Source organism: Hypanus sabinus, chromosome 10 (genome assembly GCF_030144855.1).
Source record: "Hypanus sabinus isolate sHypSab1 chromosome 10, sHypSab1.hap1, whole genome shotgun sequence".
NCBI classification, from domain to species: domain Eukaryota; kingdom Metazoa; phylum Chordata; class Chondrichthyes; order Myliobatiformes; family Dasyatidae; genus Hypanus; species Hypanus sabinus.
In genome coordinates, this window is record NC_082715.1 from 148,098,165 (window position 1) to 148,117,750 (window position 19,586).

The following is a 19,586-nucleotide window of genomic DNA, read 5'->3' on the forward strand; positions in this document are numbered from 1 at the left end:
ATCTACGGGTGAGGTGCCAGAGGATTGAAGGATAGCTCATGTTGTTCCGTTGTTTAAAAAAGGCTCTAAAAGTAATCTGGGAAGTTATAGGCCAGTAAGTTTGACGTCGGTAGTAGGTAAATTATTGGAAGGAGTACTAAGAGATAGGATCTACAAGTATTTACATAGACAGGGACTTATTAGGGAGAGTCAACACGGCTTTGTGCGTGGTAGGTCATGTTTAACAAATCTATTAGAGTTTTTCGAGGAGGTTACCAGGAAAGTGGATGAAGGGAAGGCAGTGGATGTTGTCTACATGGACTTCAATAAGGCTTTTGACAAGGTGCTGCATGGGAAGTTAGTTAGGAAGAGTCAGTCGCTAGGTATACATGGTGAGGTAGTAAACTGGATAAGACATTGGTTCAATGGGAGTGGTAGTGGAGGATTGCTTCTCTGAGTGGAGGCCTGTGACTAGTGTTGTGCCACAGGGATCAGTGCTGGGTCCATTGTTTGCCATCTAAATCAATGATATGGATGATAATGTAGTAAATTGGTTCAGCAAATTTGCTGATGATACAAATATTAGAGGTGCAGTGGTCAGTGAGGAAGGTTTTCAAAGCTTGCAGAGGGATTTGGACCAGCTGGAAAAATGGGCCGGAAAACAGCAGATGGGAGTTTAATACAGACAAATGTGAGGTATTGCACTTTGGAAGGACAAACCAAGGTAGAACATACAAGGTAAATGGTAGGGCACTAAGGAGTGCAGAAGAATAGAGGGATCTGGGAATACAGATTCAAAATTCCCTAAAAGTGACGTCACAGGTAGATAGAGTCGTAAAGAGAGCTTTTGGTACATTGGCCTTTATAAATCAAAGTATTGAGTATAAGAGTTGGAATGTTATGGTGAGGTTGTATAAGACATTGGTGAGGCTGAATTTGGAGTACTGTGTGCAGTTTTGGTCACCGAAAGATATTAATAAGATTAAAAGAGTGTAGAGCAGGTTTACAAGGATGTTGCTGGGACTTGAGAAACTGAGTTGCAGAGAAAGGTTGAATAGGTTAGGACTTTATTCCCTGGAGCATAGAAGAATGAGGGGAGATTTGATAGAGGTATATAAAATTATGATGGGTATAGATAGAGTGAATGCAAGCAGGCTTTTCCCACTGAGGCCAGGGGAGAAAAAAACCAGAGGACACGGGTTAAAGGTGAAAGGGTAAAGTTTAAAGGGAATATTGGGGGCGCTTCTTCACACAGAGAGTGGTGAGAGTGTGGAATGAGCTGCCAGATAAAGTAGTAAATGTGGGCTCACTTTTAACATTTAAGAAAAACTTGTATAGGTACATGGATGACAGGGGCTTGGAAGGATATGGTCCAGGTGCAGGTCAGTGGAACTAGGCAGAAAAATGGTTCGGCACAGCCAAGAAGGGCCAAAAGGCCTGTTTCTGTGCTGTAATGATCTATATTCTATGGTTCCCTCCAACCTCTTCATTTAAGACTCTATGAGGTCAGCCACTGGACCATCGGACTTTCCAAGTTTCAGCTGCAATTATTCAGTAATAGAGATTGTTTAAAGTTCTTTCTTTCCTACAGCATTTTGATTATCAGTTATGGCTGGAAAGATTTTATTGGCTTCTATGTGAAGTCTGATCCAAAATAATTATTTTTTAATTTCTGTCTTTCTAATTTACCAGTCTCATTTTCTAAGGAATCAATGTTTACACTAGCTGATTTTTATAAATATCTATAAAGTTCTTAACATTTGTTCTGTATTATTAGCTGGTTTACAATTGCTCCATTCTCCTTTACTGTAATATTTTTAGTTATCCTTTGGTGGTTTCTAAAAGTTTTCCAACGATTTGAATACACCCTTTTTTGTAATATCACATGAATCTTTTTTCTCCAATTTGAAACCATCATTAACTTCATTGGTTAACTGCATCTCCACATCATAGAGCCTCACTTTCTCTCTGGAATGTACCTTTCATGAGATTCATGAAATATATCCTTACAATGTCTGCCATTGCTGATTTTTTTCTCAGTCCACTTGACTCATACAATTATAATCGTTTTACTTATGTTTAGGACACTAATTTAAGACTTCTAAGGAAACAATTTATTTAAATGCTGAAATTGACACAATTGCCTGGATTTTTATGAAACTTTTATTAAAGCAATGGGCCAGCCCTTATTCTTTCACTGTTAACCATAAAAATTAAGCGTACTAACATTTGTTGGGAGTGCTGCACAGGATTAGGCAATGAGCATCCACAACAGTTATGAATGCTGTAAACACTGCTTGACTAATACATAGAGTGTCATAGGACATTGAGTATCATCTAATTTTACTAAGAAGTTGCAAAGGATACAGCTTTAAAAAAAAGCCACTTGCTCACCTGGCTGTTGATTGTTTGAGAGTTTACACTAGGCAGAATGTCAGTTAGATGCTTTTTAATGAATTCAGATGGGTCCAGCTTCAGTCTCACGAGAATAGCTGACCAAAGTCCTGTCTGAGCAGCCTCTACAAATAACAAAACAACCATTAGAGACCTGTATGAGAGCCTGCATGGAATGATGAATTATTCAGCCCAGACAAGGATTATTTCATCATCTTAAATGAGAAACTGCATGACACAAAATTGGTGATAGTTTAAAACCAAGTGTAAGGGTAACTTAACCAACTCACTCCTGTTTCAAATCACAGGTGGGCAAAGAGAAGCCACATGACTGGTGCTTTATTTCAATTAACAATATTTCAAAGAATCACATGCAAGGAACAATCCACGTCAAAGGCTTGCAACTCAAAGAATGCCCGTTAATCAATGTTGCTTTGCAATTTGTTAAAGGATGTGGCTACCACTTACTGGTTTTAGTTCTGGCATTGAATTGCAACAGAAGTGGTAGTTAATGCAAAATGTAGCTTCAATCGTGTTTTTGGATTTTCATTACTTCAGCTTTCCACCTATCAGCCTCAGCTAATCAACAACCCCCAAAACAAATTCAACTGCTAATTTGATTTGTAAAGGTGAAAATATTAAAAAGCTATAAATGGACCTTGATGTTCCAGGACCTGATGGTGTACCTAGTAGGGAACTGAAAACCTGTGCCAGCCAACCAGTGGGAGTGTTCAAGGACATCTTCAATCTCTCACTGCTGCAGTCGGAGGTTCCCACCTACTTCAAAAGGGCAACAATGATACCAGTGCCCAAGAAGAGCAGGGTGAGTTGCCTCTAACTATCGCCGAATGGCTCTCACATCTTCTGTGATGAAGTGCTTTGAGAGGTTGGTCACGGCAAGACTCAACTCCTGCCCAAACAAGTACTTGGACCCACAGCAATTTGCCTATCACCACAATAAGACTACAATGAATGCAATCTCACTGCACACCACATGGCCTTGGATCACCATCAGGCTGCTGTTTATTGATTGCAGCTCAGCATTCAACACAATTATACCCTTAATTCTAGTCAACAGGCTCCAAAACCTAACCCTCTGTACCTCCCTCTACAACTGGATCCTTGACTTCCTCATCAGAACGGCAAGTCAAGTGCAGATCAAAATTAATATCTCTTCCTCACTGACAATCAATGTTGATGCACTTCAAAGATATATGCTTTACTCTCTCCACAGCCATGACTGTGTGGTTAGGTACGGCTCAAACACCATCAATAAATTGATGACAATTATTTTTGGCAGAATTTCAGATAGTGAGGAGGGTGTACAGGAGTGAGATAGATCAACTGAGTGGTGTCGCAACAACAACCTTGCACTTAACATCATTTGACCAAGGAATTAATTGTGGGCCAGGAAGGGGAAGTCGAAGGAACATACACCAGTTCTCATCAAGGAATCAGCAGTGGAAACAGTTAAGGTGTTGAGTCCCGGCGTATCAACATATCTGAATATCTATCCTGTGCCCAACATATTGATGCAATTACAAAGGTGGCAAGACAGCAGCTCTATTGCATTAGGAGTTTGAGGAGATGGTGTGTCACTAAAGACTCTCATAAATTTCCATGGAAAGCATTCTAACTGGTTGTGTTATCATCTGGTATGGAGGGGACACTGCAGAGGATTGGTAAAAAATGCAGGAAGTTGTAAACTCATGATGGACACCTTCAAAATGCAATGCCTCAAAAAAAAAAAAGTGGCATCAATTATTAAGGACCCTGATCACTTAAATCTTCTCATTGTTACCATCAAGGAGGTGGCACAGAAGCCTGAAGAAGCATATCGATATTTCAGGAATGGATTCTTCCCTCTGCTTTCAGATTTCTGAATGGATAATGAACCCACTTACACTACTCATCTTTTTTTACTCTCTTAAACTATACATATTTACTGTAATTTGTAGAATTTTAATTATTTTATATTGCAATCTACTGCTGCCACAAAACAGATTTCATGACTTATGCCAGAGATATTAAACCTGATTCTGATTCTAAAAATTAGATCAAAATTTCAAAGGACTTAAGTGTAATAAACTTAACAGATGAAGATGAAGACAAAGACAAAAATGTGGGAAGGATAGAGAAGAAATAATACTATTTACTAAGTAAGTGCCTACCAAGACAGGGAAAAATCGGGATTAAACTTATCACTGTCTGACACCATGGCTGTCATATAAATTTTTAAATTGCAAAGTTTGGCAAGACAGTTGACGGGCTGACTTGACAGTCAAAATGTCTGCATACAGATTTCTCAGGAATTACTGAGCCAGTTGAAATATGTACAATTTTGAAGGTACAGCACAGATGAGATGTGCAGGAGCCAAACACATTAGGAAGTTGGTAATAATGAGTTCCACCAAGTTTGTTGTGAGCTCCAGATTCCAGCATCTTCAGTCTTACGTCACTGAAGCAACGTCTCTGGCTAACATAGGAAGATGGCATCATGGCAGGCGGGATATATTAATTTTGATTCTGAACTCTGTGCAGGTTCTATATTAAAGTGTTCATTTTTAGAAGTATAAAAGCAATTGATTCTCTCACTTTAGGGTTAGGTTTACCTCTCCAAAGGCTAAGAACTTTAACTAAGTATAGGCAGTATAGAAATTCTGATGTTTGATTAATTTGCTAAGAGCAAAACTAGCAAATATATTAAGTTGTGAAATATTTAGAAGAAAACACTATTAGCTGAATCTGTTTTAACCATGTGGAGAAGAGGTATCACATGGCTGGGCTGTTAAAAGGGACTTTAAAATTCCTCTCATATTGTGTTATATCGGGGTCTGAATCTACTTCTGTTACTTGACAATCAGAAAATCACACTTCAGTCGTTAGGACTTTTTCTCTACACCATAGAGTTAACTTATCTCTAAATAGCATAAAATAAGTTAAAAACCTGACAGAAGTAAAGAGGTACAAGTAAGGTAAACAGGGATGGTTGTTCTCAGATTAGTGAGATTGTCACAAGGCAATGCAAAGCAAATGTAAAAGCCAGAAAAATAGGCAAAGAGAAAATTATTTCAAGTGCTGATTAGAAGGCAAAATAATCTGCTGCAACCCACTTGTGAAGAAATCATAAACTCACTAGAGGTGGAATTAGACAGTTTAAAAAAAAATGGGGATTATCAGCAGATTAGTAATAAAGAAGAGTGACAATTCACTGATGGCTCCAAGAATAACTTACACATATTATTACAACATAGAAATATTCGACAATTCTTCTAAACAGTAGCTTGTAACTGAGCAATTTAAGTCTCAAGAAACATCTGTAGTATAGACAGTAAGTTGTTATGCTATTTGAAAAGACAGCATGGTGTGCTGATAATAGATAATTACACTGGACAACAAATTTTTTCAGAAGTGTTGTTTCCTCAGAATTTCTTTTGTTTATGATAGACCGCTTGAAGATGAACACAAATATAATTTCAGACTACTTGTATCACAGAGGAATTTGGAAAAACAAATTAACTTTTATTGAATACAATGTGTTTAATTGCATAATGGTCTGATGCTTTGCAATAGTTCAACTAAGTTAAAAATATTTTGTTAATGATTTTCATTTGTACTCTGTCTGAGGCTTCTCGCTCAAGTGTCTAACAATAATTCGCCAGCATTGATGGATTCCAGTATCTTTTCTCTATGACTGCAATATCCTGGTGAAATGAATCTTTAGTGACATGTTGCATTTCATGGTTTTATATGCTTGAAGCATGCTTTCAACCAGCTGCATGTATTTTGGTGCTCTGTAGATGCCGAGAAAAATTTCAACACTTGCTTGAATGCCTTCCATGTGATTTTCTCTGGGTCCCACTAGAAATTCTTCAAATTGCTTGACACTTTTTAATGTAATTTCTAAGTCTTATTACTAAGACCTGTCCTGCCATGCAGCAGCCATGCTGCCCAAGCATGCCTGGACAAGATAGGAATCTTTCCAGCTTACACTATAGGCAACATTTTAATTGACTTGAATTATGAATTGAAATAATAAAGTTTATTAAAAAAATGGTACACGATAGGGAAATTTCACAGTGATTTTCATGATCAGTAGCCCAAAATTCATAAGATACACTTCAGGTTATTCAGGAAACAAAATCTTTGTTGTCCAGTGTTAGCTTTGCATGTCCATTACCTTTAAACAAACAAGATAGAGAAGTGCTTCGAAGTGAGTGCACTTTTCCAACCCTACCTATGGATGGGTGGTGTGCCATGAATACAATATCTTTAGCTAATTTCTCAGCCTCGCTGACGTCATTCTCCAATCCCGGAATACTTGTTATCACACACAATGCCTCCACCAGTACACGAGGTGGGATATAAGACTTTGCAGCTTCTGTGGGTTCACCCGACTCTGATATCAACTGCTCCGGAGGGATCACCTATCAGAAGGATGCATTATTTTTGACTTGTTGCAGAACAAAGAAACCAATACTCTTAACAATAACACACATTAATAGTGCTCTACAAACTAATAGTTAAACCTTTACAGACTAATAGTTAACTTACAGTTATAGCTAATAACTACACATACTGAGAACTTTACCAAGTTTTCAGTCGGTATATCTGACAAAAGGAACAATTCTTCTGGAACATTTGATGTCCAAGTGTGCATGATGTTCACATTACACTAATAAATGCATAAACGCACACAAAAAGTGCATTTATAAAGTTTTAATGTATAATTTCTTGATTGCATGTAGTATTGAAAATTTACACAGAACATACAATCATTTAATGGAATAAAATCACATGGCTGGATAGTTGGGGTGGGGCAGTGTGCATCAAAATGCTATGTGTTAGTTTATAATGCTCTTCAAAGACATTTTGCCAAATGTGCTGATAGTTGGCCTTCATGTGAAACTTGTCACCAATATGCCTGCATTGATTGCTGGCACAAGTGCTCTGATATGATACGGAAAGATTGTTTTTATCTGGAATCAAATGTTGAGCCACACAACTATTGAAATATCTCAGAGCCCACAGCAGATAGCTGATTAGCAAGCTTAAAATCCTTCTAGATTTTCCATTAATATTTCAAAATTCTTAGCCATACGCACACCCAAAAAAAAATTACAGACCTTGTGGGTGTTCAGAATAATTTGGAGCTCTTCCAGTAGTCCATATGCTAACTTAACACCACCCAGTGATGAGAGCAACTTTCTGATTGTCTGCTGAGCCTGTTTTCGAACTCGCCACACTTTGCTCAGCAGCACAGCCACTAAGGCTTTGTGGTACATCCTGCAAATAGCAGAGATAACACAGTTTGCAGTGAATGGATGCATCACTCAGCACATTCAGAACAGATCTTAAAACTGACAGATGGAAGGAGCTTATTACCACATCATCATCAGATTTGTATCAAAACAGTACATTAATCAAAAATCATGTCAAACAGTGCTTACAAAAATTAAGATGGAGGTTTGAGAACAATTCTATTTTGAAATCTAAAATTCCAGCCATTGGAGATCCAACTCCACCACCCAAAGTAACTTCAGGAGTCCATTTTGGCAGCTGGGTTGTGTTGCTGATTGGAGCATTAGACGGGTTTCTTTTAAACCTGCCTGTTCACTCAGAACATGCCCCCTTCTCATTGCTACCATCAGGGAGAAGGTACAGGATTGTATAGAGAGAATGGTTTAGGAACAGCTTCTTCCCCTATGCCGTCAGATTTCTGAATGGCCCACGAATGCATGAATGCCACCTGACCATTTTGCACGACTTACTTTTGAAATACAGTGGATTGCAGTTTACTGGACCATTGGTTAATCAGGGCAACCGCTTATTTGGGACAAATCCTAAAGAACAAAAACAGAGAAAATAGCCAAGATTCCCTTTGTTTATTTGGACACTATGTTGCTTAATTGGGACTGTTGTTGAACATTTTCTAACTAGTGTCAGTTATGTGTACTTGTGTGGGTGTTGTACACTACCTTAGAGCAAACAGTTTCAAATAGTTTTCAAAAAGGAGTGATTTTTATCACTGATAGTTAGCAAGAAATAAAGAGTAAGACAATTTGGAACTGTTTTGTTCACTGCGTTTTCAAGAATTTGGGCTTGGAGATACCAGAAACAATCGGGAGTGAAAATTAAATAATTGCTCTACTTCAAGTTAGGTACAGGCAGTCCTCGAGTTATGAATGTCTGACTTACGAACAACTCGTACTTATGAACAGAGGGAGGAGAACACCATCTGCCATTTTAAGTCGGATCACGACGCCATCAGCCATTTTAAGTTGTTGCTGTTAACACTGTGTTGAGTGTGTAACTTTGTATTTGACTTAAATATTTCTCAGCAAGATTCACCCTGACTACAGTCAGCACTTGTCCCATTTAGCCTGGCTCAGTGTGGGTGGAATTTAGGACCCGGGGGAACAGAGGACCTGCCACCTGCGGCTGCTGCTGAATCTGCAGTTTTCTGTTCCCTTGACGGAAAACAATCGTGATTGAAAATAAAGTGGAAATAATAAAGCAACTGGAAAGAGGTGAAACGCCATCAGTCATTGGAAAAGCGTTAGGCTATAGTCAGTCAACGATCGGAACAATTTTAAAGGATAAAGGATAAAGTGAGAATAATAGAGCATGTGAAAGGCCCTGCCCCGATGAAAGCTATGATTATTATTAAGCAATACAGTGGTTTAATTATTGAAATACATATGTTGCTTAAGTGCTTTATATGCATAGAAAGGTAAAATATATACTATATGCTAAGACAAATGTTTGACTAACTGAAGCTAAATAATACCGGATGTACCTGTTCCAACTTACATACAAATCCGACTTAAAGACAGACTCAGGAATGGAACTCGTTCGTAACCCGGGGACTACCTGTACTATGAAGAATTTGAAGCTATCGACAATCATCTTGAATGTTACAATGATTTGGAGGATGCAATCGTTGATAACATTGTACGGGTAATCCCCAAGTTACAAATGTTCAACTTATGAACAACTCGTACTTACGAACCGAGGGAGGAGAACGCAGTCTGTCATTTTAAGTCGTTGCAGTTGACACTGTGTCCAGTGTGTAACTTTGTATTTGTCTTAAAATTTTCTTAGCATGATTTACCCTGCCACCGCGCCCTTTCCGGTCGGCTGGTGGCGCAGTCAGATCAGCACCGGGCTCGAGAACGGAGGTTCCTGAGTTCGATCCAGTGACAGGCCGCCCATCCGTGCCAGGTTGATGTCGAGCTCGCAACTCGACCTCGTAAAAAAAAATACTGCCACCTCCAGTTTAAATTCCTACGTGGAATATTGTGGAGGATCAAATGCCCCCATTTCTCCCATTTAACCTGTCTCAGTGCGGGGAATTCAGTGCGGTGGTCCTTGGAACTCGGCAGAGCTTAGGACCCACCGCCCGCAGTGTTTCTGTTCCATTGACGGGTAACAATCACAAATGAAAATAAAGTGGAAATAAAGCATTTGGAAAGAGGTAAAACGTCATCGGTCATTGGAAAAGCGTTAGGCTACAGTTGGTCAACGATCAGAACAATTTTAAAGGATAAAGGATAAAGTGAAAATAATGGAGCATGTGAAAGGTCCTGCCCCGATGGAAGGTACAATTATTACTAAGCAATGCAGTTGTTTAATTATTGGAATACATATGTTTCTTAAGTGTTTTATATGCATAGAAAGGTTAAAATATATACTAAGACAAACTTTTGACTGATGCTAAATAATACCAGATGTACTTGTTCCAACTTAAATACAAATCCGACTTAAAGAGGGACTCAGGAATGGAACTCGTTCGTAACCTGGGGACTGCCTGTATAGAGGCAGCCCATTATCTGCACTGTTTCCTCTAAGCTGTGCAAGTGCAAAGCCACGCAGTAACTGAAAAACTCTCACGCACATATGCTTTGTTGCCATGCATCTGGAATTTTATAGGAACATACAAAACCTACAGAACAATACAGGCCCTTCAGCCCAGAAAGTTGTGCCAAACATATCCCTACCTTAGAAATTACTAGGCTTACCTATAGCTCTCTATTTTACTAAGCACCATGTACCCATCCAAAAGCCTCTTAAAAGACCCTATCTTATCTGCCTCCACCACTGTTGCCAGCAGCCCATTTCACGCAGTCATCACTGAGTAAAAATCTTACCCGACATCTCCTCTGTACTTACTTCCCAGCACCTTAAACCTGTGTCCTCTTGTAGCAACCATTTTAGCCCTGGGAAAAAGCCTCTGACTAGCCACACGATCAATGCCTCTCATCATCTTACACACCTCCATCAGGTCACCTCTCATCCTCCTTTGCTCCAAGGAGAAAAGGCCAAGTTCACTCAACCTATTCTCATAAGGCATGCTCCCCAATCCAGGCAACATCCTTATAAATCTCCTCTGCAACCTTTCTATGGCTTCCACATCCTTCCTGTAGTGAGGCGACCAGAACTGAGCATAGTACGCCAAGTGGGGTCTGACCAGGGTCCTATATTCAGGGATTTTCTAAGGAGTCTCTGTGGGTGGAGCTTAGGAACAGGAAGGGGGTCAATAACTTAACTGGGTATTTTTATAGGACGCCTAATAGTAACAGGGATATCGAGAAGCAGGTAGGGAAACAGATCTTGGAAAGGTGTAATAATAACAGAGTTGTCATGATGGGAGATTTTAATTTCCCAAATATTGATTGACATCTCCCTAGAACAAGGGGTTTAGATGGGGCGGAGTTTGTTAAGTGTGTCCAGGAAGGTTCCTTGACACAATATGTAGATAAGCCTACAAGAGGAGAGGCTGTACTTGATTTGGTATTGGGAAATGAACCTGGTCAGGTGTCAGATCTCTCAGTGGGAGAGCATTTTGGATATAGAGACTCCTTAGAAAATCCCTGAATAGCATCTACCTTTTCTGCAGCTGTGACACTATCTCTGATCAACAGTGCCACGCCCCCACCTCTTTTGCCTCCCTCCCTGTCCTTTCTGAAACATCTAAAACCCGGCACCTGAAGTAACCAATCCTGTCCCTGAGCCATCCAAGTCTCTGTAATGGCCACCACATCATATCTCCAAGTACTGATCCACGCTCTAAGCTCATCTGCTTTGTTCACAACACTCCTTGCATTAAAGTAGACACATCTCAATCCTTCAGTCTGAGCAGGTCCCTTCTCTATCACCTGCCTATCCTCCCTCTCACACTATCTACAAGCTTTCTCTATTTGTGAGCCAACCTCCTCTTCCCCAGTCTCTTCAGTTCAGTTCACACCCCCAACAATTCTAGTTTAAACTCTCCCCAGTAATATTATATTTATATATTAATTTAAAATCTATATTAATATAAGTGAATCACCCTAATGTGTTGATGAATATAATCCATAAATTTCATAATTAATAAATATACAACCTTTAAACATTTTAGAGCTTCAACGTAATAAACACAGAATGGAAATTGGTAGCTCATAGTAATAAACCACCAGCCAGCTGAACATCAACGTGCATTACAAAGAAAAAACATTTATAGTGCCGCGCAGTTATCAGATTCTGTAAATATGTCCTCCTCAGAGGAGTGGTTAATCTGTGCAGCCATGTAAAAAAAAATTAGAGGGAACACTGATTATCTGCACTAGGTGTCTGGACTGGTTTTTGTTCATTTACAGTGAAAAGAACAGCAATGTACACTGGATAAATTCCATCTTTGATAACTATTAGACCATAAGACAAAGGAGCAGAATTGGGCTGTTTGGCCATTTGAGTCTGCTCTGCCATTAGAACATGGCTGATTTATTATCCCTCTCAACTCCATTCTCCTTCCTTCTCCCTGTAACCTTTGACCATTCTCACCAATCTACCCTCTGCAGATGCAAAGCAATTTTATGAATTTTATGAATCTCCCCACTCTCAAAAAATAGCACAGCCCAGCATGTAGATACAAAAAACAAGGCTAGAGTAATTACACACAATTTCAGCTAAAACTGTGGGGAAATAAGGAATGTCGGCATCTTTCTAAGGTCTTTACATCAAAAAAGGCACACTTCAGCCAGCTGGATTCACTGCACATCAATATATAGAAATATTTGACAGAACTGGGTATTGCAAAAGAAATAGGAACTGACATTATCCTGGTTACACTTAAGATCTGCACTTCAGAAATAAGTGCATCACTAGAAAAGCTGTGACAGTAAGTTACAACACTATTATTGTTCTGAGAATATGGAGAAATCTCCAGGTACATTCTGTCCTTAAAAAGACAAATCCAATCTACCCAATCACACGCTCATCAGTATACTCTCAATCATTAGCAGAGTGATGAAGCTGTCATTAACAGTGTTATCTGTAGCCTAAAGAATGATGACACAAGAGACTGAAAATGCTGAATATGGACCAACAAACAATCTGATGCAAAGGGTTTCCATGTGGATCATGAAAATTCCTTTCCTTTCCAGAACTAATTCACAGTTTTATAATACCGTTGTAGTATTGGTAGTGTTCTAATTTGTTCTGTATTTTATTTAAATATCTCCAAAAAGACCACAACTTTGTTGTGGCTTGGAGGCTTGTGTGCCTCAATGACTCAGAGAGCTATGTTGGCTGGAGTCAGGGCTTTATGCTTTGGCTCTTGTTAAGGTCACCCATGCCAAACAGGTCAAAGGGTAGAGGACAGACTAAGAGTGGTCCACCAGTCCTCCAGGTTTAGGGGGTTCAGCTCAATGATGGAGGACCTTCATTGCTGCCTTAAACACCAGCGGTGTAATGGGCAGTAAATAAATAAAGTTACTTAAATACATCATTTGTTATTGTTATTTTAGAAATATTTTTAACTATTTCCATGAAACTGACTAATTGGGGCAGCTACTTAGTTGGACCAAAATGTACCAATCCTGAATTAACCAGAACTTACTACATTTCATATTTCTTATTGTAACTTATAGAAATGTTTTTACTTATTGCATTGTACCGCTGCTGCAAAATAACAGATTTCACGATTAGGACTAGGAGGAATAGTTCAGAGTTCCCGAGTACTCTGGTTATAAACATGTTCAAACCTCATGTTGGTGAAAACACATGACAGTGCAGCACATGAAGATGAATTTAATTATTTAATACGTACTGGCCCTTGATTTCTGGAAGGTCCAAAAGCAGTCTCACTGAGAGTTGCAACACTGTGCAAAGAGCTGTGAAGCAAAGTAAAAAATAATCAATGGGAAAGAAAGACCAACAGGTTCACGGTATAACAAATGTGGTTCTCAACTAAAGTTCACAGGAGCAAAGGTAACTCATGAAAAACAGAGTTGTTTTTAATCGCCAGAAGTTCCACTATTATCACGTGAGTTGATCTGGTTCTGAATTTACTTCCAATTAATTTAAGTTTTTGGGTTCTATTTCCTGTCAAAATTTGAGATAACATAATCATTGTTTATATCACTGAATTCAGTTCATTTTTTGTTCCTGACAAAGCTGTCCTCTGTCATTTCATTCTAAAAGGCTGGCTAAAGATTTAAATGCATCAGACTCTTAGAGCATATCATTAAACAAAATTATCCTCGTTTCTCCCTTCTTTCTACTGTATTATTTGTCACTTATCTGTATATTTAGTATAGCTGTACAACTTTCACAGATATAGATTTCCCAATTTAATGCAGTATTTCTACAAATGGTTCTTATTAGTTCACCCAAAAAAAAGATTTACTGGAGGTTTCCATGCCTCCTTGCATTAACTCAGGTCTGTGCATAATTTAAAAATTACATAGTTAATCAATCTATAATCATTTAAACATAATTAGAATAGATTATGTGGCATTTCAAGCCTGTATTGACATAAAAATGATAGATCTGAGCTCCCTATTTCCCATTTTTCACCACTCTCCTATAGACCGAAGATCATTCCTGGCCTGCACTACAATCTCTTTGGGATGGAGACATTGTTTGTTTCAGCCTGCTCACCAGAAAAGATTGTGTTTACTGGTTACTAATAAATTTATCGATCAGTTGCAAATGGTAATTGCCTGGATCAGCCGGCCAGCTTTTACACCTGCAAAACTTCAATAGCACCCCGTAGCTCATAGTTAACCAATTCTTAAGGACATTTTGAATGTACTGGATCTCTTTAACCACAGCTACACATGCAAAAACTTTACTCCAGTTTACTGGAGCCCATTTGCCATGGATCTGCCAAGGGCTCTCTCAAGGAGGAACTTCTCCTTCGAGAGGCTCTCCCTGAAGAAACTATATAAAGGCATGTTGTTGCTGTGGATGTGTTTGCATAACTAAAAAGGGCAACCAGAAAAATGTGACTGAAACTGAGTCACCTCTCCATTACCTAAACCAGATTACATATTACAAAGTGTTCTTTTAAACTGTGATCTCTCTCCCTCTAATTGGAGGAAAAGCCCACCTTTTATCAAGGGCAGTGGGTAGGATCAACAGCAAAAGCTCAATTTCAATATATATATAGTTAGGGTGCCTAAGACTTTTGCACAGTACTGTAGTAATTTTTATGTATTGCTCTGTACTGCTGCCGCAAAAAAAAAACACAAATTTCACGATTCTGATATGGACCTCTAATGTAGACTCAGAGTGTGAAGCGAACAATGAAGTGGAATCATGGTTGGGAAAAGGGAGGGAACTAGAATAACCAGAGAGACATTCTGGAATGATCATTAAACCAATTGTTTGTAATCAAGTGACTCTGTCTGGTGTCTCAGAGCTGGATGTGTCTGCATCCGCAATACTCCCCACCCTTGGCACTCCTCTGCCATCTATCCCACATGCCTCCCGCTGCAATCCACCCACCCTCACCATTCCCAACTTCCTTTGCTTCTGCCAGATTTATAAACATGCTCTCTGCTCCACGATGACAAATACAACACCGTGTAAAAGCCTTACAGCCTTACAGTGTGTGTGTTACAGAATAGTGTTTCGTTCAAATTTGTATTATATACAGATAACAAGTAACTTCCCCACAACCCGCCTTTCCAGAGTTTATGTTTTTGCTTCAGCACCTAATATTCTGTAGATTAATTATTGAAGCATTAAATGAAATGAGGTGCAGGTAAGTGGAAAAAAAAGCTGGGCCACAGGTCTCTTGAACACCATAATCTGTAGAACAGTGGAAAAGACTCAAGGGGTTAACTACAAAACTTTTTTTCCCATATTGCTGTTGCCCAATGACATCACAGCACCTACTGAGATATGTAATGTAAATTTGATGACTGCTTCATATTCAATAAAATTATAACATTGTTCTTGGAACAATTTACAGACAATTAAACAATGGTCATCACAAAATCACAAGTACTCACCATCCTCTGAAGCGAGAGACAGAAATTTTTCAGAGGTAAAGAATTGCTTCTTCTCATCCAAAATTAATGCCCAGAAAGACGTTAACTTGCTTTCTGAAAATAAAATTAAAGAATCAAATGAATTACTTCAAATTTAGTATCTGCCTTACAAAATTACATACATTTCCCAACTAGATGGGAAACTGAAGGAATCCAACACCGTGTACCCACTGAGCTACTGGGCATTTCCAGCATACTTTGCTCTTATTTCAGATTTTCAGTATCTTTATACTTCATAGTCAGATTTTGACTTTGTAATCACATATCTTCACTTGGCTTTTGGGTTTTTATCCAGATCACCAAGTGGTTTTGCTGAAAATAAAACTATTGTCACTAAAAATTTTTATAAACACACAAGCAAAAAATTATTTTTCCACTAGCAAATGGATGGAACCTATCCAGTTTTCAGCTACATTAGACTAATCTGCTGGAAGAACAATATCCAAGTTAATCAAGATTTGACAGCCAGAACTAGCAAAATAACTGTAGTCAAGCATTCATCTACCACACCTGAAACAGCAGGACAGCCATTATTTTACCTGAAACTGCTGCTATGTGAAGACCATAAGGTCAAGGAACAGAATTCGGCCATTTGGCCTATCGAGTCTGCTCCAATTCATTATGGGCGATCCATTATTCCCCTCAGCTCCAATCTCCTGCCTTCTCCCTGTATCTCTTCATGCCTTGACCAATCAAGAATCTATCAACTTTTGCCTTAAATATCTGTAAAGGCTTGGCCTCCACAGCTCCCTGTGGTAAAGTATTCCACAGATTCACCACTCTCTGGCTAAAAAAAAATCTTCTTCATCTCCATTCTAAATAGACGCTCCTCTATTTTGGGGCTGTCCCCTCTGGTCCTAGACTCTCCCACCACAGGAAACATCATCTCCACATCCACTATCAAGACCTTTCACCATTCAATAAGTTTCAATTAAGTTACCCCTTATTCTTCCGAATTCTAGTGAATATAGGCCCAGAGCCATCAAATGCACTTCATGTGTTCAATCCTAGAATCATTTTTCATAAACCTCCTTTGAACTCTCTCCAGTTTCACTGCATTGTTTCAAAGACAACAGGCCCAAAACTGCTCACAATACTCCAAGTGAGGCCTCACCAGTGCTTTATAAAGTTTCAACATTATATTCTAGTCTTGTCAAAATAAATGTTAATATCATATTTCCAGACTCAACCTGTAAGTTAACATTTAGAAACTTCCAGGTCCTTTTGCACCTCAGATTTTTGAATTTTCTCTCCATTTAGTAAATAGTCTACCCTTTCATTTCTTCTAGCAAAGTGCATGACCGTATACTTCGACATTGTGTTCCATCTGCCATTTCTTTGCCCATTCTCCTAATCTGTCTGTCCTTCTGTAGCCTCTCTACTTCCTCAAAACTACCTGCCTTCTCCACCTATCTTCATATCATCTGCAAACTTTGCAACAAAGCCATCAATTCCATCGTCCAAGTGATTGACATAATGTAAAAAAAATCAGTCCCAACACAGCCCCTGTGGAACACCACTAGTCACCTGCAGCCAGTCAGAAAAGGCTCCCTTTATTCCCAAACTTTGCCTCCAGCCAATGAGCCAATTTTCTATCTATGCTAGAATCTTTCCTGTAATACCGTGGACTTGTAGCTTGTTATGCAGCCTCACGTGTGGCACCTTGTCAAAGGCCTTCTGAAAATCAAAGTACACAACATCAACTGATTCTCTTTTGTCTATCCTGCTTGTTACTTCTTCAAAGAATTCCAACAGATTTGTCAGGCAAAATTTTCCCTTGGCAAAACCATGTTGACTACGGCCTATTTATCATGTGCCTCCAACATCTTCCCAACCACATCCTTACACAACTGACTTCAACATCTTCTCAACCACTGAGGTCAGACTAACTGGCCTGTAATTGCCTTTCTTCTGCCTTTCTCCCTTTTTGAAAAGTGGAGTGACATTTGCAATTTCTTAGTCTTCCAAAACCATTCCAGAATCTAGTGATTCTTTAAAGATCATTACTAATGTCTCCACAATCTCTTCAGCCAGCTCTTTCAGAACCCTGGTGCATACACCATCTGGTCCTGGTGATTTATTTATCTTCAGATCTTTCAGTTTTGTAAGTACATTCTCCCTAGTAAAGGCAACGTCATATACTTCATGACCCCTGACATTCTCAAACTTCCACCATACTGCTAGTGCTGTGCACAGTCAAGACTGATGCAAAATACTTACTCAGTTCAACTGCCATTTCCTCATCCCCCATTATATCTCTCCAGCATCATTTCCAGTGGTCTATTATCCACTCTCATCGCCCTTTTACACTTTAAGTATCTGAAGCAACTTGTGGTATCATCTTTAATATTATTGGCTAGTTTAATTTTATATTCCATTTTTTCCTTCTTAATGATTTAGTTTCTTTTTCCTAGTTTTAAAAGCTTCCCAATCCTACTGTTTTCTCCATTAAATGCCCTCTCCTTGGCTTTGACTTCTCTTGTTAGCCACGGTTATGTCATCTTGTCTTTAGAATATTTCCTCCTTTTTGGGATGTACTTATACTGTGCCTTTCAAATTACTTCCAGAAATTTCAGCCAATGCTACTCTGCCATCTGGTACTTTCTCAATCAATTTTGGCCAACTTCTATCTCATGCCTCTAAATCCCTTTCCTCCATTTTAATACTGATACATCTGACTTTAGCTTCTCCTTCTGAAATTTCAGGGTGAACTCAACCATATTATGATCACTTTCTATTAACGGTTCTGTTACCTTAAGCTCTCTAATCAACTCTGTTTCATTGCACAACATCCAATCCATAATTGCTGGTCCCTTAGTGGGCTCAACCACGAGCTGATCATAAAAAACGATCTTGCCAGCATTGTCAAAATTCCCCCCATTGGCATTCAGCACCAACCTGATTTTCCCAATCTACCTCAATGGAGGTCCTTAGCTTAATCTAATTAGTCAACCAGAACAAGGTTATTAATGGTATGACACCACTGCATCATATTAAAAAAAACACTCTGCACGTAGCTGAGTTTAAATAAAAACAAAAAGTTGGAGGAGCTCAGCAGGTCAGGCAGCATCTATGAAAACGACTAAACAGTCAATACCGAGGGCTGAGATCACTTTTCAAGACTAGAAAGGAAGGGAAAGATGCCAGAAACCAAAAGTTGCTGGAAACTGTCAAGCAGGTCAGACACATCTATGGAAAATGAAGCAGGTTTCAAAATCAAGGCCAATAGATTAACTATGTTCTTGCCACAGTTGTTGTTGGATTTGAGTATATTTGATATTTTCTTTCAATTTCAGATTTCCAGCATCTTATTTTGATCTTGGAAATTAAAAGGATTGCCAATTTAGTTCTTGATGCTGAAATCAAAGAAAGCCACTTACCAACTTGTGTGTCCACCAAAGATAACCTGCAGATCAAAACGGCAGCTGCAACACCTTCTGTTACAATGGGAACCTGGGTGTTCTGTGAGGCCACCTTTTCAACAGTCTGCAGGAATAGCGGCAATAGTTCTAACGCTTGAAGTAAAGTGTCACCTGATTGGGTGGAAAAGTATCACTCAACAGTGAGTGAAAATGTTAAGCAATGATCTTTTTCCCCTTGAGTTAAGATCTTTAATGCAGAGCACAAATCAATGAAAACGATGACTACAATTACAAAAGCGACTCAGTTAAGAGCAAGCACAAAAAGATTAATGTACTGATAAGCAGCACTAATGCACACCTCTGTTGACATCCCCTCAATGTCATAGAGAAATTGCTTACTAGAATCTATAAAGACTGCCATCTCCAAAAAAAAGCCACAAAGAGCTGGGTGTCTTTGAAAGTTACACTTACAAAATGCTCGAAGAAATCAGTGGGTCAGGCAGCATTTATGGAAGGAAATGAACAATGTTTC

The 19,586-nt window shown here is 39.0% G+C and overlaps 1 protein-coding gene across 2 annotated transcripts in view; it reads right to left on the minus strand.

Annotated features, from left to right (window-relative positions):
* The window catches only part of gcn1 (GCN1 activator of EIF2AK4), a 278,383-nt gene that overhangs the window by 127,674 nt on the left and 131,123 nt on the right, over positions 1-19,586 (minus strand). For both annotated transcript variants that reach the window (XM_059983222.1, XM_059983223.1), the window contains exons 15-20: positions 19,073-19,225; positions 15,654-15,746; positions 13,463-13,526; positions 7,500-7,659; positions 6,611-6,800; positions 2,374-2,498 (exon numbers count right to left, since the gene is read on the minus strand). In XM_059983222.1, the coding sequence (XP_059839205.1) occupies positions 2,374-2,498; positions 6,611-6,800; positions 7,500-7,659; positions 13,463-13,526; positions 15,654-15,746; positions 19,073-19,225 (785 nt within the window). The remainder of the gene's footprint in view (positions 1-2,373; positions 2,499-6,610; positions 6,801-7,499; positions 7,660-13,462; positions 13,527-15,653; positions 15,747-19,072; positions 19,226-19,586) is intronic.